The sequence below is a fragment of the Anomalospiza imberbis genome, chromosome 9 (genome assembly GCF_031753505.1).
Source record: "Anomalospiza imberbis isolate Cuckoo-Finch-1a 21T00152 chromosome 9, ASM3175350v1, whole genome shotgun sequence".
NCBI classification, from domain to species: Eukaryota; Metazoa; Chordata; class Aves; order Passeriformes; family Viduidae; genus Anomalospiza; species Anomalospiza imberbis.
The window spans coordinates 4,891,901-4,916,172 of record NC_089689.1 but is presented as its reverse complement, the minus strand read 5'-3'; the positions used below and the strand labels follow the sequence as shown (position 1 = coordinate 4,916,172).

The following is a 24,272-nucleotide window of genomic DNA, read 5'->3' as shown; positions in this document are numbered from 1 at the left end:
GGGGATTTACAGTCACTTGTAGAATTGAGTCTAGTCCCTGATGAGGCGTGGTTTGAGCTGTTGGGTGTGTTATCTATTCTAGCTACCTCCCAGTGTACCAAAACACTCATCCTGCTGATGGATTTTCCTGGGTAAGGGCTGCCAAATCACCCTGAGTTGTGCTGTGATGATCTCTAAGGAAAGCAGAGACAAAACCACCGAGCTCTTTTTCACTTGACTTGACCAGGCTTTGTATCTGGCCCATGGAGAACACCAGGCAATTTCACATCCCTTATCTTCCAGGCAGTTTGGCTTTGCTGAGTGGCATAGTATTGTTTCTTAAAAGGAAAGAAAGAGTGTGAAAAAGGTAAAATAATACAGATAGTGCTTTGTGTAATGAGAGAGACTGGACTTGCAGAGTCAGTGTGATTCCCTGTCAGGTTTCATTAGTTAAATATGCCTCTCCTGACATACAGGCCTTTTGACACACACCCTTCTCAGAAAGGAAAGACTGTGTTCTGATAATACATTAAAAATGAGAAATCTCTGAGGATGAAGAGTTTGTACTTTAATCAGAACTGAAGATCCTTCAAAGCATCAGAGTTTCATAAAATTAAGCACTTTTTTTTTTTTTTAAATGTGCATAGCTTCTCTCTCTGCTGTGGTTTTGGGGATAAATGCCTGTGATGGGTAGAGTATGTGTCATTGCAGTGTTATGTGATAAATACAATCTATAACCTCTGTGCTAGTCTTAGAAAAATTCTGATCACCTCCTACCTGAGCACACTTCTGGGCAGGTAGGACAGCACCAGTTCTGGGGGATTTGCTCCCTTTGGAATGACCTGGAGTGGGTGAAGCCAGGGGATTTTCTTACCCACCTGCAACAGTTCTTTATGTGGCAGAATGAACTTTGCCATGTGAGTTTGGAGCTACATAGAAAGGCAGGACTGAAGAGGGATATCACTGAGTGTGCGCAAGATCAGTGCCGTGATTGTGAATCCCAACTCTTCACTCACAAACCTTGAGGTGGTTTTTTTTTTTTTCCTCACAGCACTTTTGTACCAGTGTGTTACAGAGAGCATAAGATACTTTCATAATTTATATATATATATATATATATATATATATATATATATATATATATATATATGAAAGTATCTTTTGTTATTTAAATAACAAAAGATACTTTCATATTTTTTTATATATATATTAATATATATCACCCAGGTGATTATATAAATTTAAATATGAAAGTATATTTTGTTATTTATAGATATAATATAACTATTATATATATAATATTTATATATTATATATTTGTGTATATAAATACTACATGTATATAAATGCACAGATATATATTAATGTGTATACGTTTATATACATAAATGTATACTTTTCACATTTATGTATATATATAAATATATACATAAATATATATATTTATGAATGTGTGTGTTCATAAATATATATTAATAATAAATAAATATATATTCATAAATATATGTTATTCATAAATATGTGTAAATATTTCATATTTATGTGTATAAATACTGAATCATCAGAGGATACTTACAAGTATTTTGAGTGTCCCAGAAGCAAATTTAATAGTAAAGCATGGCCAGGTTCTTTTCAGTCTTCGACTTCTTGGCCTCATTTCTGACACATGTTCAATGAAGTGTAAAACAGGGGGTTTGTGCTCACTGACATTCTACAGAAATTGAAATATATAGGTAAAATTAAATGGAAATAAGTAATTTTTATCTGTTTTTATGAAGGAGGAAGAACTAAATTAAGGATGTGCAGTGTGGTTCATCCAAAATTTCTTCTGTTATGTTAGTTCCCAGGTGGGAATATGAGTTTTGATAGAGTCAGTGATAAATGAAGCTGCAGGATTATTAATTGAAGACAGAGAAATTAAATTAAAGAAAAAATCCAAGGTTTTTCCCTTTGTTTTAATCACAATTTCCTAGATATTTTGGGGAAAGTAACATTACTTACTAAAAAAAAATAATCATCATTGTTTAAGGCTCTCAAATTCTGTCGTTGCTTTTGGAACATTTGCTGTTTTTCCAAAGTTTACCTTTAGATTTTAAAGCTTTGTTAATACTTCTGGCAAAGGGCTTTTCCTAATTTTCAACTCATTCATTTAAGATAATTTTATTACTATATTGAAATAATTAAGTGATGTGGAAAGAACATTTGAGAACATATTCAGTCAAAACCTAGAAGGCAAACTGAGCCTTTGGGTCATAGTTCTGACTGAATCTCCTTATTTGCTTGGGTTTGAAAATAGATTTTAATCAAAAATATGTTTATTTTAAAATAACATCTATAATAATAAAAAATGTCCCTAAAGTTCCCAAATGCACAAAAATGCAATACACCTGCAAAATTTTAATGATTAGCTCATTAAACTTACAGATGGTTTAGTAAGAGAAATCAGCTGTTTAGAAATCAACTGTTGATGAGTTTCAGGAGTTGAGTGACTTCAACCAAGGATTTACAAATCTCTGCCTCTCAAACAGCTGTCAGAAGTTTCATTATATATATATATATATATATATATCTTTATAATTTATTGATTAAATTCACAAAATGTCAAGAAATATGAATCCTGGGGTGCCAAAATTTCTCTTTTGCACTTTTTCCCTTGTGATTTTAATAGTGAAACTAGTATTTTGATGAACAGATGATTTTAAGTAAATTAAAATACTTTTCATTGAAGAAGAAGGAGCTGACATGCCTGGGCTCTATAACTCATTTAACCAACCTGTATAAGTTGATTGTTTCCAATTTTCATTTCTGTAATCTTAGTCCAGCAAACTCTGTTAGTGAAGTACTTTTTTCCATTATTTTATGGTATTTTCTTTGACTACAGATTTTTCAGCATGGAGAACTCAAAGTTGTCAATAGTTACAGTTTAATAAATGTAATTTGTTGGGGGCTGTTAAAAATAGTACTATAGCAATGATTTAAGCAGAGGCCTTGGAAAATTAGATCTGATTTGAAATGTTTTACATAGAATTGCTCTAAAGGAAGGGAAGAGGAGGGGACGGGATGTTCAGGAGTATCCCAAGAAGGCAAACTGGCAGTGTAAATGGGAAATCTGTTTGAATTGGGTCGTGATGGCAGATAGCAACATGGCTGAGAACAGAGGAATAGAGGTCCGTTTCTGTGAGCTGGGTATCAAAATAGAATTGTTTCCTAATATCCATTCGATTGGACATTAGTAAAAATTTCTTCACTGAAGGGGTGCTCAGGTATTTTAACAGGCTGCCCGGGGAAGTGATGGGGTCACCATCCCTGAAAGATTTTGCAAATGTGGCACTTAGGAACATGGTTTAGCAGTGGACTCAGCAGTTCTGGGTAAGTGGTTGGGCTCGATGATCTTAGAGGGCTTTTCCAACCCTAATGATTCTATGATCCCATGAAACCTTTACTGCTTCTCCACCTCCATTACCCACTGAACTTCCCTGGAAGCCCTTGGGTTCCAGCACAGGTTTGGCAGCGGTGCTGGGCATGACCAGCTGCTCCCACCACACTCAACAGCTTCCAACAACCAGCCCCCTGGGAGTATGAAACAGTGATCTGGCTTGAAGTGTGGCAAGAGCATTCACACCCTCAGGAAGTCTCATCCAGGAGAAGTGTGATGTTGGCCATGGTGGATCTAATTCATCCCATACCAACTGCCCCAAATTTCTGTCAATGTGTCAGCCTCGCTGGATTGAGCCTCAGCCAAGTTGTGCAGCTGCCAAATGATTGTGGACAGGATCAGATGGGAGAGTTTTTAAAGCTGAACGTTCCATGGCTGTGGACAGGATCAGATGGGAGAGTTTGTAAAGCTGAACGTTCCATGGTTGTGGACAGGATCAGATGGGAGAGTTTGTAAAGCTGAACGTTCCATGGCTGTGGACAGGATCAGATGGGAGAGTTTGTAAAGCTGAACGTTCCATGGCTGTGGACAGATCAGATGGGAGAGTTTGTAAAGCTGAACGTTCCATGGCTGTGGACAGATCAGATGGGAGAGTTTGTAAAGCTGAACGTTCCATGGCTGTGGACAGGATCAGATGGGAGAGTTTGTAAAGCTGAACGTTCCATGGTTGTGGACAGGATCAGATGGGAGAGTTTGTAAAGCTGAACGTTCCATGGCTGTGGACAGGATCAGATGGGAGAGTTTGTAAAGCTGAACGTTCCATGGCTGTGGACAGATCAGATGGGAGAGTTTGTAAAGCTGAACGTTCCATGGCTGTGGACAGGATCAGATGGGAGAGTTTGTAAAGCTGAACGTTCCATGGCTGTGGACAGGATCAGATGGGAGAGTTTGTAAAGCTGAACGTTCCATGGCTGTGGACAGGATCAGATGGGAGAGTTTGTAAAGCTGAACGTTCCATGGCTGTGGACAGGATCAGATGGGAGAGTTTGTAAAGCTGAACGTTCCATGGCTGTGGACAGATCAGATGGGAGAGTTTGTAAAGCTGAACGTTCCATGGCTGTGGACAGGATCAGATGGGAGAGTTTGTAAAGCTGAACGTTCCATGGCTGTGGACAGATCAGATGGGAGAGTTTGTAAAGCTGAACGTTTCTCATCAGCACCCCCAAGGCAGCTTTTCCTGGATCCCTGCAGTGATGACCCAGCAGCTTCTTTGGCAGTGAATGACAGGAGGATCAAATAGATCTTGGGTAAACTCAATAAGGAAAGAAAAGAACAGAGCTGGACATGGACTTTGGAAAAGGGCCTGGAGGGACAGGACAAGGGAGAATAGCTTCAAACTGCCAGAGGACCAGGTTAGATAAGATAATGGGAAGAAATTCTTCCCTGTGAGGGTGGTGAGGCCCTGGCAGCGGCTTCCCAGAGCAGCTGTGGTTGCCTCATCCCTGGAAGTGTCCAAGGCCAGGTTGGATAGGGCTTGGAGCAGCCTGGGATAGTGGAAGGTGTCCCTGCCCATGGCAGGGAGTTGGGATGAGGTGGCCTTTAAGGTCCCTTCCAACCCAAGCCATTGTGAGATTCTCTGGATTCAAGTGGATAACAACATAGTTAAGAATCAAACTTTTTGTGTGTGTAATGAGGCAAAAAATGATACTGGGTGTTTGTTCCTCATGAGAAAGCAGAGCATGCCCACAAGGAAATGCTGGCGCATATGGAAATGGTGGTGGTGGTATGCGAGCAGTTAATTCAGCAATTAACCTTAACCAAAAGTGCCTGTGCTGCTCCTGAGGTATTTGCAGTTATACACATTACACAGTGTAGATCTCCACCATACGAGTAACTATGTTGACAGAGTTTTGTTTACTCTTTTCTGGGTTAAAACCCTTGAAATTCACATTTTTGAGATGATGTCCTGAATGTCTTGTCAGGACCTTCAGTTTCTGTGAACCATTTAAAGGAACTGTCCCAAGGCTTGGGATTTGGTACCTTCTGAATCTCTTGGTGCAGGTCTCAGTAACCTGGAGGATGGATACATTTGTCCCTGTGAATCACATTGCTCTGTCGGGGACAGGCGTGGATTCATGGTGAATGTGTAACATCTTCTGGCCTTTTAGACTTGATACCAGAAGCATGGGAGATGTAGAAATAAGCATGTAGAACATTTTCTGGCACGGTGTTCTCTGAGAAATTGTGTCACAGACTTCAGCACATGGACTTGCTGATGCCTTGTATGAATCATGTGCTTCTGCTCTTCATGTCTGTGGCTACACATACATTAAATATATATACTTTGTCTTTTTAAGGCAGTACCATGAGAATCAGTAATGCTCTAATGCACAAGCTTTCCAGGAAATATAACCTGGGTTTTTGTTGTTTGCTTGATTTGTTTCTCCTCTCCTAGGTTTTTGTTGTTTGCTTGATTTGTTTCTTTTTTCTCTTCACTGACATCTTGACAGGCTGAGGCAGAATCCCTTTCTTACCTGGCAGGTATAGGAGGATAAAATCCATTATTCCCATGTTGCAGTCCTCTGTGCTGCTCTGCCTAGGATTCCTTGGATGGGCTTTAGCCTCTGTTTTATGAAGCAGAGTTAAAAGAGCTGATTTCAAAGAGGATGACTTTGAGCTAATGTGAATATTGGTGGTCTGGAATGCATCCAGTAAATGACAAATCAAGTAGAACAGCGTGACTGCATGTTCCCAGGGTTTACTGTAGTTCCCTGTGTTTAATTGCAGACCTCCAAAGAGGACCTTCTACAGGCTGATTTTGAAGGAGCTTTAAAATTCTTCAGGGTTCAGTTGCCCAAGAGGTACAGAGCTGAGGAGAACGCCCGGAGACTCATGGAACAAGCTTGCAATATTAAGGTAAGGATGGACTTCACTGCTTCTCATTTGCCCAGGAGTTTGTACAGGAAGAGTGAAATGCAACGTTAAGAATGGCAGTAGCATGTGGAAAGTAAAGAAATGGGATAGTAAAGTAAATCACTGGTTTATTGCTTTTTATATAGGTGTGTATAATTACACTCACACCTTCTGTCTTTAAAGAAAGTGAGTCTCTGATCTTTTCTCTCTTTGTCTGCTTGGGTACAAGCTAATAGTTAAAACAGAAAAATGGTGCATTATCAACAATTATCAGAACTTACTAATTCCTTATTTGTTTTATAAACAGTGACTGCAGTAAACCAATTAATCACTGTATGATAATCATGCAAACAAAGCTCAGATATTATTTGTTTTGCTCAGAAGCTGTTTATCTGCTGAGTGCTGTGTATAATACATTTGAATTGAGGTAGAAATGAGTTTTGTTTGTATATCAAGCCTACCAAGACAGAGTATGTTTTTATATTGTACCCTACCCAAGATTCTGCTCTCAGAAGTCATGTTACTCCGAACATATTGACTACAAGTATTGTATTTGAACCAAATTAGAGAAGCATGACTGTAAGCTGTTGAGGGTGGAAACCTGTTTAAAACGGCTGCGGAGGTTCATAAAGAGGTCATTTGGAAGGTCCTGATTTTTTTTTTTTTTTTTTTTTTTTTTTTGTTGAAATATGTATTGCTATGGAGGGGCTTAATGTTTGATCTTGGAGAAAAGTGTTTTAGTAATTTCTTGGAATGTGAGCTCTGATGGGAAGTGCATGTCTGGTGTGGCCCAGTGATGGACAGAGAACATCCCACTAGGAAGAATGTTCATGCAACACTCTGCCTCTTTTTATATTTTTATTGCCTCTCTCAATATATTTGTTAATTTCCCTTGTGCTGCTTAATTTCAGCATTTATTAAGCAAGGGATTTTTCCCTTCTGGTTAAAACACTGATCTTATGAAAAAATAGGTCTTGTCATCTGAATGTTTATTCCACCCAAGGAAAAGAAAATCTGTGCAAACATTTTAGGAAAATTGTACTTGAATTTCAGCTCTGCTGCTGAAAGAGACTATTTGTGAGTACAAGGCTGCAGTTTGATGTTTAGTATTTAGTCCTCTGCTTGGTTGTTGAAAATTAGTAATTTAAGGACTTAGCAAGTACAGGAGAATTATCTTTAGGCTACTTACTCAGTGTGTATTTTCTGATGGGAGGTTGAAGTAGAAGTCCTCATGGCACCTGTTGGAAGAGCTATTTGTTGATTTTCTCATGCCATTCTCCTTTTCTTGTGCAATATATTCTATGCCACATGGTGTTATTTGTCATTAGTTTTTCATTTAGTACTGGATGTATGTGTACATGATGTGCTTTATTGTGGAAGCATTTTGAAATGCACCTGAGGCAGATGCTCAGTGCTCAGAGTTCAGCACCTGGGGCCAGTTATGAGAAGAGAATGACATTCTGAACTGTTAGTTGACAGGAAGGGGGAGGGTTTGACAGTGAATTCACTGCATACACAGGGTTTCACACACTGTGGATTCTGGTTGAGAAGCTCAGGTCAGCGTAGCAAACCTGGAGTCAGGTCACCCCCTTGTGTGTTAGACAAGTGTGTGAGGATTAGTAGGAATTACTCAAAAGGAGGGAGAATTCAGAGCTGAGACCTGGGGCTATCAGGGCTGGGAAAAAGTAGCAGGTTGAAGTCACCTTCTGCTGTGTCAATAACTGCTGATCTGGTATGATTGAGGAGTTGGGCTCTGCCGACTCCCTGAGCATACAACTCATCCTGTCAAAGACTTCAGGAACTTAATGTGAGGAAACTCAGCACAAGACCCTGTTGGAGGGAGGGTGAAACTTACATTAAATGATGCGTGTCCACTCAATTGCACCCTTGCCACAGGTGCCACTCGTCCCCATGGTCACTGAAGCATCTGTCTGGCCATGGTCTCTGGTGTGGGATGAGGATGAGGAGCAGTGGCTGTGGAGTCCTCAGCATGTCCTGTGATCCTGTTAACTGATGACAATAAACTGGCTTTTGGACATGTTTTTTGTACTGTCTAGGAGGGACAAGAAAGTGTTGGCCTAGGTGGTTCTGGAGTCTCCATCTGTGGAAACACTCAAAACACAGATTGCCCTGAGTGAGCTGCTGTAGACCACCCTCCTTCAAAGGGGTGGTTTGGACAAGATGTCCTCCAGACATCACTTCCAACCTAAATTAGTCCATGATTCTATAATTAGATGTTAGAATCATTGAATTTATTTACCAACAGGTGCTAATAATTGCAGGAGCTGACATGCTCAAACAGGAGATTTTGGTCTTTGTCATCACCAGTGGTAGAGTCCCAGGGAACACAGTTGTATGAAGAGCAGTAGTCTGTCTTGTTGAATGCAGCAAAACTTGTTCTGTTAAAAGAGAGGCCACACCAGACCCTTAAACTGCTTTTTTGTGCTGTATGAAAGAGGCCCTGTGTGTCTTGTGGGCTGTATTAGTACTTGTAGACTAAACAATAGATGGTTTTAGAGCAAGTAAAGTGCTTGCACAGTAAGTGTATGGAGGATTTTCTTCAGATTTCTCAGCTAATTACACAGGCATAAAAACCTAAAACCAGAACTGTGTTGTGGCCAGGCTTCATAGTGAGCTGTATCTTTTCCAGTATTTCTTTTAATTTTGTTCCCATATTACTGCAAAACAAAACAGGAGTTTAACATGTAATAATCTACCTCTCCTTGCTTACTTTTTTTTCTTGAGCTTTAGCTAAGCTACTTCTAGTCCTGCAGAAGGCAAATTTAAAACTATTTGGTGTTTTTTCTCCTTAATTTCACAACTTTTCAACTGAGTTCAGGATGTAACCCTTGGATTTTGAAAGTGCTGTATTGGAAATAGTTCTATCACACTGCTTTGGAAAAAAAAAAGAATTGGTATCTATCTTTCTCTCAAGAGTAGATCTGCAAATACAAAGAAAAATCTGCTATTAAATGAAATGTCTGTGTAGAATGTGCTAGAGAATGTCTTTTTCAATTAAGAATTATTTTTGGTGGTTATTCACTAGGTCTGGATTTCAGTCATTTACTAGTAAATCACTGGGACAGTCAGTGGAATTAGAATTAATGGTAGTGTGTTCCTGCAGAGCTTGTTGGGTCATATACCATTGTTGAAGAGCATTTCAAACTAATTCATACTATGAAATAATAGGGCCTAAGAAATAATATAGCCTGTATTTGTAATCATAGAAAGATTTTTATGCTTACACTTTGGGGAGGGGATTTTTTTTACTTTCCTCATTTTTCTGTCTTTACAAGGATTTTCAGAAGTCTTTCTGTGTCTCTGGAAGCCCAATTTGATAAAAAAAATGAATGAAGACACTCTTTTAGATTTCATGAAGGTTTATCCTAATGGTGCTATTTTATGAATTTTTTATTTTTATATTTTTTTTTATATAAAATATATATTTTATGAAAACATCTGACAAATTGTTCATGCTCACAACATCTGCTTTTTGCATCTTCTTGCAGTTTCTCTTGCACAGATCCATGTGCATCCTAAAGAAGTTGTAATGACCTTGGATTTTAATAGAGGAGGCCCATCACCTCTGTTCTTACACCTGGCTTCAGGCAGGTGAGGTGTGGAACAGGAGAAAGTCTCACTGGGAGATCTACTCCATATAAACATTCCCTGGATTGTCATTTTCCAGTGAATTCAGGGAGTTGTGCTCGTTTCTCCATGACTGTCCCGTGGCATTTGGAAACGGAGCAGAGCTGACATTCGCCACGTGTTAGCTCTGGAAATTCAGAATCTGTTACATTGCAGCTCTGAAATGCCATGAGGTTGAGTGTACCAGATGGATAGGTGGGGGCATCCTCGGAATTCCCTGTGGGATGTCACCCCTTGTGCCAAGGGAAGGTGAGGTGAGCACGTGGGATGAGATACACAGGAACCTGCAGGGAAGGTTGTTCTATGGTGGGGCAGCATCTCTAGAGACATCTGTTACCTGGCTCAGGAACTACAGTGACTCCTGGTTTCATTTTTCACCATCCTCAGTAGCAGGGAAGATCTCAAATACTGAACTTCTTCTAAGAGAAGTTTCTTCCCAGCCATGTAAATCTCCCTTTTGGACAATATTGGGTCCCCCAGTAGCATTACAAGGTTGCTGCTCTCAGCACCTTCAGCAAGACCAGCAAATGGCTCTGAATAAAAACGGTGCCTTTCCCAATGCAAAGCAAACATACATTTTTGTCACCTCTCACTGTACTGACAAGGCTGTCACCCACAGCTGGAGCTGGTACCAGGGCCGTGGATAACAGCAGAGTCGAGGAGAACAGGCTCATGTAGCAGGAGCTGTGCTAAGCTTGTTCTCATTTCAGAATTGTTCCTTGGTGACATTTAAAGCAGGTTTACTTTATAGTGTTGCCATTTAAATGTTTTCAATTGAGAGTGGTGATTTGAGGCTCACACCTTACTGATGGGGATGACTGACTTGCTTCACACCTCTGTTGATCTTCTATCTGGATGTGATTTTTTACAGGCATGGTTTAACTCACCTATTGATTTATGTGAGTTTCAATGGGTAGGATTAAAAATAGCTGGTTTGCTCTCTCTCTTCTCTCTAGAGCGTTTTCTCTCTCTGTGCTTATCTCTGTATGTGTGTATTTATCCAGATACTTGGGGATCTTGGTATTGTGGTAAGAAAACACAAAATGCAACAGAAAAGCAAAGGAGGTCACTGCAGAAAGGCCCTGAAACTGCACAAGCATTGGTTCTACCAGTGTTGTATCTATTTAACCTTCCAATACAAAGGACAGGTTAAAAATTGCTTATTTATCAACTTCTTCAGAAAAAGCCAAACCAAATAGAAAAGGATTTGGTTTAGATCTTTAGAAAATCCTGCCATGCTTGCATGCAATTTCTTATGAAAAGCCAATGATCAATTGCCCTTATTATGTCTCTGCTGTTATCTCTGAAGTGCAGATCCACTTGTCCTGGTGACAAGGGTCATGTTTTTTAATTCCTGCCCTGTTTGCAGCTCCAGCTTCCTTCTTTCTGCTTGGCTTTGTGGTGTGGGGCACCACAATGAGCCAGCACCTGGAAATCAGATTAAAGTGCCTGCAGTGGAGTTGGATGTTAAATGTGACTGTAATCTTGGTAATAAGTGTTAACACCATAGAAAGGAATGTTGTTAATTTAAAACAACAGTTTGAGCTTGAAGTGTTTATTTATTTTAACTTATAATACTTATTTAATATTCCAGTGAGCAGGCATGTTGCCCAGTATTGAAGCTATATTTTCGTGGTGTTTAAGCATTAGTAAAACTGTTCAGTTATTTTATTTTCTTTGGTTGTTTTTTGCACTGAGTTGGTATTGTAAGGGACTGAGTACAAATATTTTGGTGTCTTTGTATCAGTCACTAGCTGACATAAGTACTTGTGAGCAGTAGCATCACCCAGAGCAGTGTTGCAGTGTGGAGGTCTTCCAAGAACTGTAAAAGTTTGATGTGGAAAAGTTGATACAAACATTTATTGTCTCTATCCCCAGCAGTTGTATCACTTTGCCCAAATCCTTAGTGGTTTCATTCAGCAAGGAAAGGAGGGCACCTGAAAGCTGCTCCATGGTTCAGCAGAGCACCTGAATCCATTTTGTTCACCTTGGTGCCATCAGGAGTCAGGGCTTTTCAGTATGGCAGCAGATGTTTCTGTTGCAAGTGGGAGCAGGAGAGCATCCTCAGAAGGGCCTTGTGGCCTGAGCTTCTTGAATCTGGGGCCTTGTCCATGGATGAATAACAGCTGCTTTCCATCCTTGGGTCTGAAAATAGTTCAGAGAGCAGGAGATGAAGATGGCAGGGAGTCACACTGTTTGACAGCTCAGTCTTCTGGCATCCTTGCCAGAATGTGTCTAAAATAACTCAGCTCTAGAAGTAAGAGGAAGTGAACCTTTTCCCAAGCTGAACTCCAGTCCCAGATGCAGGTTGACTGGAGCATTGACTCATGCACTGGGAGGTGACACATTAAAATATCTCATACAAAGTTCTCTCCTTGCAGTGGTCTGTATGTTGAGCAGTAGCAGTGTCTGGAGTTCCTATTGACAGCACAGTGCTCAAACTAGTTTTTTAGAGGAGACCTCAACTCTCTCTTCCTTTGGAGGAAACAAACCCAGTAACTGATTTTCCCAAAGAATGCCTGGAGTTTGACTATGAAGAAAGCCTGTGATGATGGTTCCTGGCAGGTTTGCGGTACCTCTTGTTCTCCCAGTAAGATGGTGTCCTTTTTAAAGACACTTCTGTGATGCAAAAGAGGCTGCAGAGGAAGAAATGTATCCCAGCATCAGCAGTTACGACCATAATTAAAAGGAACAAACCCACAAGATTTCACATTTTGTGGAGAAAGAGGTGTAGGTAAAAGTACAGATGCAGAAATGCCCGGCAACAAGCTCTGCACCCCGTGTTTATGCTGGCAAAGAAGTGTTCCTTGATACTGACTTAAGCATCAACAAAACTGTTGAGACTTAAGATGGCAAAATCTCCCTGGAGGTGGAAATTCCTCTGTGCTTCTCTTGGATATCTTTCAGGCAGTCAGGTCTGAGGGAGCAGGTAGCAGCTTGGCAGTAATCAGCGTAGTAATTCTGAGGAAATGTGTTTTTTTTAATATGCAAAAGACACTGAGGCCAAGGCACGACCCTTGCCAGCCAAAGTTTTGGTGTTGTCTATGACCCTGAAAAATACTATATCTTTATTTTTTTAGTTTTTTCTGTGACCTGAGAAACTCTGAATTCTCACCTCTGAAAAAGAGAGGAAGGAGCTCTGTTGTCTGCTGGGAGTTTGGGGCACCCACAGAGAATTATCTTTTATTTCTTAAGTCTAGAAGTCTTAGAATACATGCACTGGGAAGTGATTGCATTTAGGGAAAATATTCAAGTTGCCTTTTGTCTTTTTTGATCAGGCATTATGGTATGTGTCTCAGAAATGCTGTGGTTATTTTATTCCTGCAGATCTTACAGAATAAAAAAAAGGAAGTTTTTGGAATCAGCCACGGGTGGGGGGGTATGGAGTGGCTGCCTAGAAAAGCCGTGGCTCCTCCATCCCTAGAAGTGTCCAAGGCCAGGTTGGACAGGGCTTGGAGGAACCTGGGCCAGTGGAAGGTGTCCCTGCCAGGGCAGAGGGCTGGAACAAGATGAGATTTAAGATCTCTCCCAACCCAAACCATTCTGTGATGCCGCTCTATGACTCTCTGTTGCAGAAAGCTCCAGTAATCCAGAGCTAATGCTAATGCACCCAGTGACTGGGGGAAAGCAGTGATTCACTCTCTGTGGAGCACACTGAACAGTTGGGATGGGACATTGGGTTCTTTTCAGTTTTTGACAAATGAAATGGGGTGACAAATTCTGAAGTACTGTGCTGTGCTGAGACCTAGAGCTAAAATTGTAAAAATAACTGGGAGGAGAAGGAAAGGAAAAGGCAAAGCCTAACAAATTTCCCTTATTGCCCCCAGGGCTTTTGCAAATAAACAGAAGAGGCACTGGGGGCACTGTCTTCATGTATTTTTGCTGGTCTTTGATTTCTCAGGCACCTGCACTTGGATTTATTTCTCTGCTTTCAAAATGAGGGGACAAACAAAACTAAGTATAGGAGGCAGTGACTGCATTTAATGAACGCAGAGCTCTGCAGGGACAGCAACTTTTAGGGCTGAAAGTCTTATTAAAAACTTGCCACTACAAACCCCAGGCATTGTTTTTGGCATTACTGACACTGTTGGAAATTAAATTCAGCAAGTAATTACTTGGCTATTCTCTGAGCAGTGTGTAGCTACTGGAGCAGGACTGTAGCTGGGTGCTTTATAAGGACAATATTCACATTTTTAGGATCTCCTGATTGCTTTGCTTCAGGATTCTCTGGTTTCCTACAGTTAATTGCTTTTATTTTTAGCATATTGTAGCCTTGTTTCTCTTGTGGAGATTGAGTAGTATGGTAAACATGGTGTTACATTGTTTATGTTGTTAAGTTTATTTATGTTTGGGCATAAGTAGATTACATCTGGCTGGTACCTCATTGTTGTATCCAGTTGTTGAAGCAGCAGATGAAAATCAGACATTGTGTTGCCCTAGCTGTCTGTTATTCTTTCAGCTTCCTTTGCTTAATTAATTAATGCAATTTCCTGGACAATAATTTTTAACCAAAATTTGATTCTGCAAGTTAGTCAAAAGCCATGAAAAAACAGAAAATCTCATCTCCAAGTTATTAATCAGCATAATAATTAGTATAGATGCAGAAATCTGGAGAGGAACTGTTTACAAGGGCATGGAGTGACAGGACAAGAGGCGGTGGCTTCAGACTGAGAGTAGATTTAGACTGGATATTGGGAAGGAGTTCTTCCATGCGAGGGTGGCGAGGCCCTTGGAACAGGTTTCCCAGAGAACTTGTGGATGCTCCATCCCTGGAAGTGTTCAAGGCCAGGCTGCATGGGGCTTGGAACAACCTGGGATGGTGCAAGGTGTCCCTGCCCATGGCAGGGATCGAAACAAGATGGGCTTTAAGGTCCCTTCCAACCCAAAGCATTTTGTGATTGTGTGTTAATAAATAATCTCTTAAATCTGGAAGTATAGGCGTGAATTCAGTGTGCACACATGGCTTGGGGGCTTAAATCACTGAGTTACTGTGACAACAGGACTACAAAATCTTCAGCTTCACCAGTCCCCCAGCCCAGGTGCAGCTGCACATGGCCCCAGCCTGGAGGGTGCTCCTCACTCCTTGCCTGTGGAAGAAATCCAGGTGTGTGTTCACTAACACACACACTCTGGGGCTGACATAACTTGAAGAGGCTCCGAGCTTAGTGCATCGACCTCTGGGGGAACAAGAGTTAAACTGTAGCTGATGTTCTTCACAGAGCCAAGCAGCTGTCTGAGCAGCTCCTTTTTAATCTCCGAAATCCTTTGGTTAACCCATAGCTCAGAGCACAAGATCAATGCCCTTACTGTGCATCCTTGTGAGGAACAATTTGATGGCAGTCTGAGAAAGCCACTTTACTGTGCCACCCAGGATGCTCCCTCTTTCCACAGCAGGGAATATTGATTCTATTTCAGCCCATCAAGAGCAGTGGGAAGAGCTGGAGAAGGGATCAGGGCTTTGCTTCCTACCTGCCTGATGAGGATGCCATGTTCCACTTGCTCCTGTGTGCCCCAAGGCAGCTGTTGCAAGCAGCTGGATTGAATAATGCTTTAGCATCTGAGAACCTGCTTCCCTTACCTCGGGCTCATTTCTTCTCCCACTGTCGATGACACACAAAAACTTTATTGTCAGGCTGTTCCTTTTGATGATTGTGCAATCTACCAGACCTGTCAGAAATGGGGAAAAAATTCAATCACCTTGTCACCAATGCCTTACTTTCAAATGTGAAATAGTCCTGAAAACAGTAAGTGTGATGTGTTTCCTCATGAGGCAGTGGTGAAAGAGATTTCTCTTACTGAAAGGAGCTGTATTTTGGTGCCAGAGAATACAGATCCCAGCACAGTTTTCTTCATTCTAGCTGCTTGTCCAGACCATCATACTCAGGTAAGCTTGTAGGGACACAAATCCTGTTGCTTTAAGTAGCAGCAGGAAGCTCTGAGGCAAATTTGGCCCTTGTTTTTCTTGTAATGCAGAGTGAAATGTAGATTTGTGTTGTAATGAACTTCCTTCAAGAGAACTTGCTTCGTTTTTCCCTTTTCTAAGCATAGTGTGAAGCAGGGCATGTTCCTTTTGCAGGAGGAAGGACGTGTGGTGGGAAAGGAGCATCTTCCTTGGCCCAGTTTGTGTTTCCCAGAATTCTGACGAGGGGTTCTGCAAAGACAATGACTCTCTAGCTGAAGGGGATCTGGTTTAGCCATATGTTTTTTCCTTTCTGGTCCCAGTATGCACCAGAGCCATCTTCTCCAGCCAACATCACAAATCCAAGTGCTTCAAGATTCGATAAAAACACTTCTGGTCAGGGCTGGGGTATAAAGGGGAAGAAGGTGCTGCCTGCACTTGGTGACCCTGGAAAACCTCCACCCCTGCTCTCTGACAGCAGAGGAGCTCCCAGCCTGGAGTGAAAATGCTCATCCCAGGTGCAGCAGTAATTGCTGAGGGGAATTGGGAGCAGGGCTGGTTGTGGGCTGTGCCAGAGCCCATCTCATGTTTCGCTGCTCTCATCCATCTCTCTTTCCATCAAGCAGTGTCTCCTCTGGTGGCTGAGTCTCTAATGGAAAGAAGCAGCACATTTATAGATCCAGCACTGGGTTGGGAGCTCACACAGGGACTTGTTGGGAGCCCAGGCTCCCCTGGGAGCAGCCAAGAGTCCCTCTCTGTTTTCCTTTGGTCTTTCTTTATTGTGACATCCACAAAACATCAGTAATGGTCCTGTCTGGCAGAAGGACTTTGCCACGCAGTGTTTGCAGGGTCCCTGTTTAAACAACACAGCTGTTAACCTGTATGACTTGTGGATTTTCAACCTTTGATCCACCATGTATATCAGGAAGGAATGTTATACAAGATTATATACTGTCATAGGAGTTTGGGGGAAAACTGCTGGCAAGGTGAAAAAATGTGAGAACTGTTCAAGTCCCTGATGTAAGGGTTTCACACATCTGTACTCACTGATGAGGGCTGGAGTAAAACAAGCACCTGTTGGAAGGTTACACGGGTCTGGGTCTGTGTTTGTTCCCTTTTTGTTGCTGTTAGGATACAAAGTGAACTGTAAGGATTAGGAAGAGAATATAGACATCTGTGCTCTGGGACACTTCTCAGAAACATCAATAATGATGGTTCTTAATTTTTTAATGTGCCTCACCTTGCACTAATGGACTTAAACCAGCATTTTATGCTGAAAGCAAATTTGTTGCCATTAGAAAAGCAGGCTTGTCTGCTCCAGGAGTGTAAGAACATACAGCACCTGTAATGGAGGGAAGTACTAAGCTTTTATTCTTGTGACCTTGTTCAGATAGGATGTCATTACAATATAATTCAATTCTGACAGTCTGGAAACCGTGGCAGTTGACATAAAGTGACATTTCAGGAGAAATAGGCATGTGTCTTAGTACATCTCTTTCAGTCTCCTAAGCATTATTGATGCTGTTTGCTCTTCCTGCTTTCCTTGCTCCACTCTTAATACACAATCAGAACACAAGATTCTGGAAAATGTGGAACAGTGGATCATAGTTAACCTTGTAAATAAAATCCAGTGTGATGGAGAGTGATGTGAGCTGGTTGCTGTATGCCTGGTGTATGTGTGTTAATATAGCAGTACTTTTTAGTCTCCTTGGAGAGATTAAATCCTGGCATGCACACCTTCAGGGACTCATTTTGGAAAGCAGAGAGTAAAATTCCGTTTGAATTTTGATATGGTCTTTGGTTCTTGTGACCTAAACCGAGACTCTCCTCCTTCAGTCATGGATTTTGCTCAGGATCAGGGAGCAGGAACAGTCCCACCAGGTGCTTGACTCTGCAAATACCCCAGAGATGGATGTGTCACAGCAGGATTTTGTCATCCCTCGTTCAGAGGAGGAAAAACTGGAGCTGTGAGCTCAGGCACAGACAAGTCCAGCCTGCAAAAAGGAAAAGTGACAAGGTGTTTTCCATCTATGTACTTCTCTAGCACTGGAACCACATTATTCCCAATTACCTCTGTAGCATATGGGTTGTTTAGTGTGCAGTAGGAATATCTCAGTGCAGTCGGTTATCTCTGTGTGTCTCTCCCTTCTGAGACTGGTCGTTACACCTTTGATGAGTCACTTAATGGGCTCATTAAGGAAATGGAGGGTATCTCATCTAAGTGTTCACTCACTGAGCCACAGTCGCCTTCCTTTCAACCCCAGACAAAGAGGGAAACAAAATAATTGCCAAATGCATCTCTCTGTGCAGCTCCCAAGGACACAGAAGTCATTTTTAAAGTTGTAAGGATTGAAAGCAGCCATCCTGCTCTATACTATGTAATTTCCTGCCTAAGGAACTGGGGATGGCTTCTAAACCCTCCACCCCATCGCAGGAAAGACTGAGTGCTGTGAAGGGGCACTTAGGAGGATAAAATGCAGGTGAGAAATTTCCCTGCTCCAAGTACATTTGTTTCACTGTTAGCCCCCAGATGGTTTTTACTGTTGCTGAAGTGCCACACAAGTACAAGTTATCTGCAAATAAGGAGTGAAATGAGATATCACTGTGCTGTGTGTGTATAAAGCATGGAGCAAGGCCACTGTGTTTTCCCTTTGCTCCTCCTGGTGGATTCCTGTGGACAAGCTGCTCAGCCCCTCTGCTGACCCAACCACAGTCCCACACTACCCTCAGCAGATCATGTGCCACACATGTGCCTTGCTGCCAAGATCCAGCTCCATGTAGCAGTGGATGATACGCTCCAGCCCCAGATGAGGTGGCCCAGAGAAATCTTCTATTCAGAACTCTCATTTAAGCCCTCCACGAAATGTCCACATGTTGTTCTTGCTGCTCTCATAGCTCAGTTCTCTCTAGTAGCTGCTGTCTATATAATGATCCTCTTATGTGTCCATACAAGGCTGTTCCAGAAGGCTGGAGAAGAATTACCTGGCCAGAATAAATAGGCCTGTATAGCTGGGATTCAGTTACTTAAAGATTCACAGGGTGCACATTCCTTTGGTGAATGCAGAGATGGCATGGTGATAAAAACCTGAACATGCAATGCTGGGGAAATGTTTTAGGTTACTGCCACTGAAAAACATGCTCTGTGGTCAGCTGGCACTAACATAGCCAGGGGAGTCCAACAGAATTGGGTTTGAGCTATTTAAGATGGTTAATAAGTAATTAACCCAGGAGGTGACTGTAACAGACATCATTTTAATCAGGATTGAATTATTGGTTTCCCAGGCATGCTCTGGAATTTATCAGTTTGCTGGCAGGACGAAGCCTCTCAGCCACGTTAATTAACAATCCCTGCATTCAGGAACCCCTCCAAAAGGATGCCCACAGGATCAGATTCATCAGTTACTTCTTTCCTCACTGCTGCCAGGAAAAGGCCACCTCCCCATTTCCATTCAGTTTGTCTTTAGCTGAAAAGATGCTGATTTCATGCTCTTTTACCCTGCAGCAGCTAGCCTGTTGCTAAGCGACCTGCAAGATACTGAAAAGGCCAGGGTCTGGGTGCTTTTTTCAGCCCACTCCAATTCTTATTTATTTATTTATGCATCTTATTTACATAATTAAACAGATCTCTTCCCTACCACAGAAGCAGAGCCACAAGGCTCCAGGTTGCACCAGGGTGCCTTGATTTGCATAGCTGCTTATCCAGCACCATCCTCTGTCCTGTTTTTCCTGTTCATCAACTGAGCAAACTTCTCAGGATATTTGCTGAGCTGCAGTGGCATCCAGGAGTGCAATGGAAGTATGTTTTAAAGGCACAGCTGGCAATGAGTTGCTTACTTGGTGTTTGATCATAACAGTCCTTGATGGAAATAAAAAGGATCAGAACAAAGATGGCTCTAAGCCATTTTTCTGCTTACTTTATTTCTGCCTGCCTTAACTTCAGCAGTGTCCACGTTCCAGGTTTCTTGTAGCCTAACCAGCTCTGCCAAGAGTGAGGAGATGGTTATCCTTCCCTGCCCAGTAGTGCAGGGAAGAGCCCTGCTGTACAGGCAGTTCTGCAGGACCAGCTGCATTTTTGTAGGGTGGGGCTGGGATCCCAGCCAGGGCACAGCTTTGTCTGAAATTGTATCCACAGCAGGAGCAGGCTGCTGATGGAGTGTGCGTGCACAGATAAACTGGCAGAGCATTTATAGTGGCTACACATGATAGTGGAGGAGAGCAGAGGTGTAATGAAGATGTTGCTGTGCCATTTGTTCCAGATGTGCTCCCCAAACCAGAGAAGCTGGAAGTGGCTGGTGTGCTCTGTAACATCCTGCACTGCCCAGAGAACCTCCTTGGCAAGCAGAGAATCAGTAGCACTGATGAGAGTCTCTTCTCACAACCAGGGAAGCATTAGGCAGGAATACTGCACCACAGCCTGGCTGTGTTTGTCCTTCAGTGAAAGCACTGCCACACTCCTCAGTAAAAACTTCAGAGACAATTCAGAGCCTCTCAGAAGCTCCAGTATTTTGCACCTCCTGCACAATACTGTATCTTGAGAAAGAAGTGAGTGAATCCTGTAGAGATTTATTTGGAACAAACAGGGACCAAACTGGGGTTTCCCCATTTCCTTTTTGCTTCACAAAGCAGAGCCAACATTCATGAAGCTCAGTCTCTGGATATACTTCATCAACAGATGTTGCCTTTTGGGCCTCTCCTTACAGCCTCTGGATGCACTGACAGCTTCTTTGTCTAACTGGTGTAGTTTTCATTGTGGAATTCTTTTTGCTAAAAAATAATTTTTCTGCTTTGATGATCCAGCTATTACCTGACTCTCTGGAGAAGAACAGCGAGAAGGACATGAACACTTGGGTTTGTGCATACAATCCTGCAAAACAGGGGTTGTACACAAGGCCAGATGTAACTTTTTTTACATTGAAGTGAGCTGAGGAAGGTGATGTTTTAAGTCCAGATTGAATTTTCTTCTTATTTACTTCAAGCATTCAATTACCCATTTGGAAAGCTAAATTATATCTGAGTGGCTTGGCGTGCTCATGATGTATTCTCATTTTTTCAAAATGGACTCTTGGTCTTGTCATTTATGACACATCTGTCACTGGGGTGTCCACTTCTTTACACCTAGAGGGGTGCTGATTATAAAGCCTTTGCTGACCAGCAGCTCCATGTAGGTTTTAAATACATCTGAGAGTTCACAAGCCAAGCTGTGCTGTTTGTGTCAGGTGTGGGTTTTGGTGCCATTGTTCACCAGGTGCTCTGGCAGGTGGGGAAGTTACCTCATGTATTCTTCTCAGCTGAGGTGTGAACAAAGCACAGGAGACTTGGTATCAGCCTGAATACCCAGGAATAACTTCTACTGCCCTGAGAGGGTTTTTCAGGTACATTTGAAAAGATGAGTCGACACATCTTAATTTCCTTTGTTAGGACAGGAAGAATAGGATATTTCCTATGGGGAGATGTCAGAAAATTAGGGAACATGAGATGATGTTTAGAATCTTGAATTACACCCAGAAGCAGACAAGTGGCTGGGATGGGTGAGGATCTCTGCATTTCTCATTCTGGCTCTTCCCACCTGGCACACTCAGCTGTCACTCTTGAACTTTCAGAGCTCTGGTAAAATGTGGGGTGGTCTGCAGTGCTGAAAAAGGGCAGAGTAATCCTGAGCTGACATGGGCATTGCAGGAGACACAGCTGCCCCGTGGCTGTGCTGATCACTGATCTGTGCTGCAGTCTTGTTCTCTCTTTGGTGGTAGTGGGCCCCACCAGCTCTCTATACCCTGAGGTCCTGTAACTCTGAAAGATTCAAGAAGAGCACAGGAATGCAAACAGTACTGATAAACAGAGCACCAGTTGTGCATTCTTACTGGAAAAATGAAAAACATTTTAAAAGTGAGAAAAAAATCATGGTATTGCCCAACAAAATGTCCTGGATGTTTTGCCATGTACTGCTGATAAGGGATGGCCAAAGGCACTTAGAAACCAAGTCAGGGTGTTCCCCCTCCAGCTCACAGCGGGCTTTTTCTCTTGCCGGTGTTACATTTAATTAGGAGAGATAAGAAAAATGACTCAGACCTGTTCCTGGTCTTTCTCAATTTCACAGCTCTAACTAGCATCACGGAAATTACCCTTTGGGGTTTAGTTTTCCCCATGAGATACCTTCACCCTCATGTCAGACCGAGCAGTGTCAGGCACATGCTCTAGCACAAGTGTCACCAGAGGGACTCACTTGTTTCACTCTCCTTAAAGCTGGGGGTGTCCAGTTAATGTCCTGATAAGTCAGTTGCCAGTCCCCAGGCAACTCTTCCAGTGCCAGGAGTGTTACTAAGTCCATGTGTATTTCTCTGGGAAGGTTCTGCAGTGAGAAATAGCTGCAGAAGAAGGATACTGTGTGGCATTTCATGAAACAGCCATAATGCATTTTTCATCTACGATTCTTTGTCTGAGAAAGGTGATCAAATCCTTCACTGCTTTCAAAGAGGAATTATTTTTAAGGATGTCCCTGCTCATTGCAACAGGGTTGGACAAGTTGATCTTTAAATGTCCTTTCCAAACCATTCTGCGATAGAGTAATTGGAAATAGAGTTATTCTGTCACAAATGAGAGGACATCTACAACTTTTCAAACCATTTTGTAGGTACCTGGACTTACATGACATATGAAATTCACTGTAGACAGCAACACAGCTTTTCTTTTTCATGTTAGTTGTTACTTTCTTGTGAGCTGGTTTATTTTGCTTCATTGACTTTCCAAACAGTGAAAGTAATGATGGTGATCCTATAAAATACGTGCTTTGGAAATACATTAAGGAATTTGATGGTGATAGAAATCTCTTTTTAGAAACTTGTTTTGCAAATCATTCTAAATTTTATTGCATCCTTTGTTTTTCTTTGTTTGATGGGGTTTTCTTCCTTTAGATCAAGCAGAAACTAGCTCTCACTCATTACCAGCACTTCCCTTGCATTTCTTGCAAAACAGATTTTGCACAAACATTTCCTCTACATGAAATACATATTAAAACATTAAATACAGATTAGAAATTATGGCTCACTTTTGTCTCTAAGTATAGGCCTCTAGCTGGACGTTGAGAGGAGTCAACAGGAGCACTGGGAGTGAGGGAACTCCTAAGGGAGCTCAGCCCTTGCACTTGACCTCAGCTTAAGCAGCCTTTTGTGCCCAGCCTGAGCACGTGGATATGGGGAGAAAATGTCCTCCTGTCCTGTGGACATCTGTGCTGAGCTGGAGCAATCCCTTATGCTGGTATTTTTTTAGGGAGTGTCTCATTTCTTTGAGGTGAGTTGGTATCAAAGTAGTAAGTAATACAAGACCTATAGTCAAGATTTTAAATAAAAGACAAGATTGGAATAAGCCAGATGGGGAGGGTAGAAAAACACATAGAAATAGCTCTGGTCTCCACTTTCTGAAGAAATACCTGACTATCACACAGAGTTCTTTGATAACAGGTGGCAGCATTTGCCTTCTCTGCCCCTCCATACATACCATTTGAGCTCTTAAAATAAGCTTATTAGCAGTCAAATGAAGACAGGGTAATCTTTAAATCACGTATAAATACAGAAGCTTTTCTCCTTGTGTTATACTGAAGCATTAAATGTCGGTGCAGATTTTCCCAGTGGGAGACTAGATCAGCACAGTTAAGTACTGGAATAGTTTGTCTCCCAAATCATCTTGTGAGAACAGAATTTCCCTCTCACTGTACTGGATGATGATGAATAGGGATTTAGGGGCAGAAGATTATGTGGAGTTTAGATTAGTGGATACTACTGGTAGTCTTATACAGCTGATCAGCTTGCACGGTCCTGATCTTCCTTTCTTCCCTGGAGCTGACCTCTTCAAATTGCCAGGGAATTTGTCCAGGGGAGTACAGACACTTAGCTGCTTTCTGCCTTTCCTAGCAAATGGGTCTCGGGTCAAATGCCTTCTCTGTATCAGCTGCCTGTTACCTTTGGTATCAACACCTACCAGCAAGTGCTGTTCACTGGATGGTTTTGGGCTACACTCAGTCCTGTGACCTGCAAGTTAATGCCTTGATTTTTAACTCCAGCGTTGAGGGACATGCCACTCTCCTGGAAGGTGTCAGTAGTTTGTGCTTTTACTGCAAAATGCATGAAATGATCTCATTTCAGAGTCATCAGGCATGCCTCAGTCTAGACTGTGTCTCACAGTCACACTGACTGCCAAACCTCAGGGAAGGTGCCTGCACTGGTCTGCCAGGTTTAGGCCAGTTTGGCTGACACCATGTGCCATTTCCTGCTCACCCACATCACTTCAGTCTTAATTACTCCTTATGTCATCTTTCAAGCAATCATAGGGCAGATTCATTTCTTGTTTTGGGAATATGCCGTTACCATTGTGCAGCTTCCATATAGAAATGTCTCAGCTTTCCCTTCGGGCACCTGTCAGGGTGTCAGTGAGGTACCAGCACAGCCAGGGTAAGTTTGTGCATGG

The 24,272-nt window shown here is 42.1% G+C and overlaps 1 protein-coding gene across 6 annotated transcripts in view; it reads left to right on the top strand.

Annotated features, from left to right (window-relative positions):
- The window catches only part of RABGAP1L (RAB GTPase activating protein 1 like), a 224,425-nt gene that overhangs the window by 156,884 nt on the left and 43,269 nt on the right, over positions 1-24,272 (top strand). For all 6 annotated transcript variants that reach the window (XM_068199461.1, XM_068199460.1, XM_068199462.1 and 3 more), the window contains one exon: positions 6,143-6,271. In XM_068199461.1, coding sequence (XP_068055562.1) covers positions 6,143-6,271 — 129 coding nt within the window. The remainder of the gene's footprint in view (positions 1-6,142; positions 6,272-24,272) is intronic.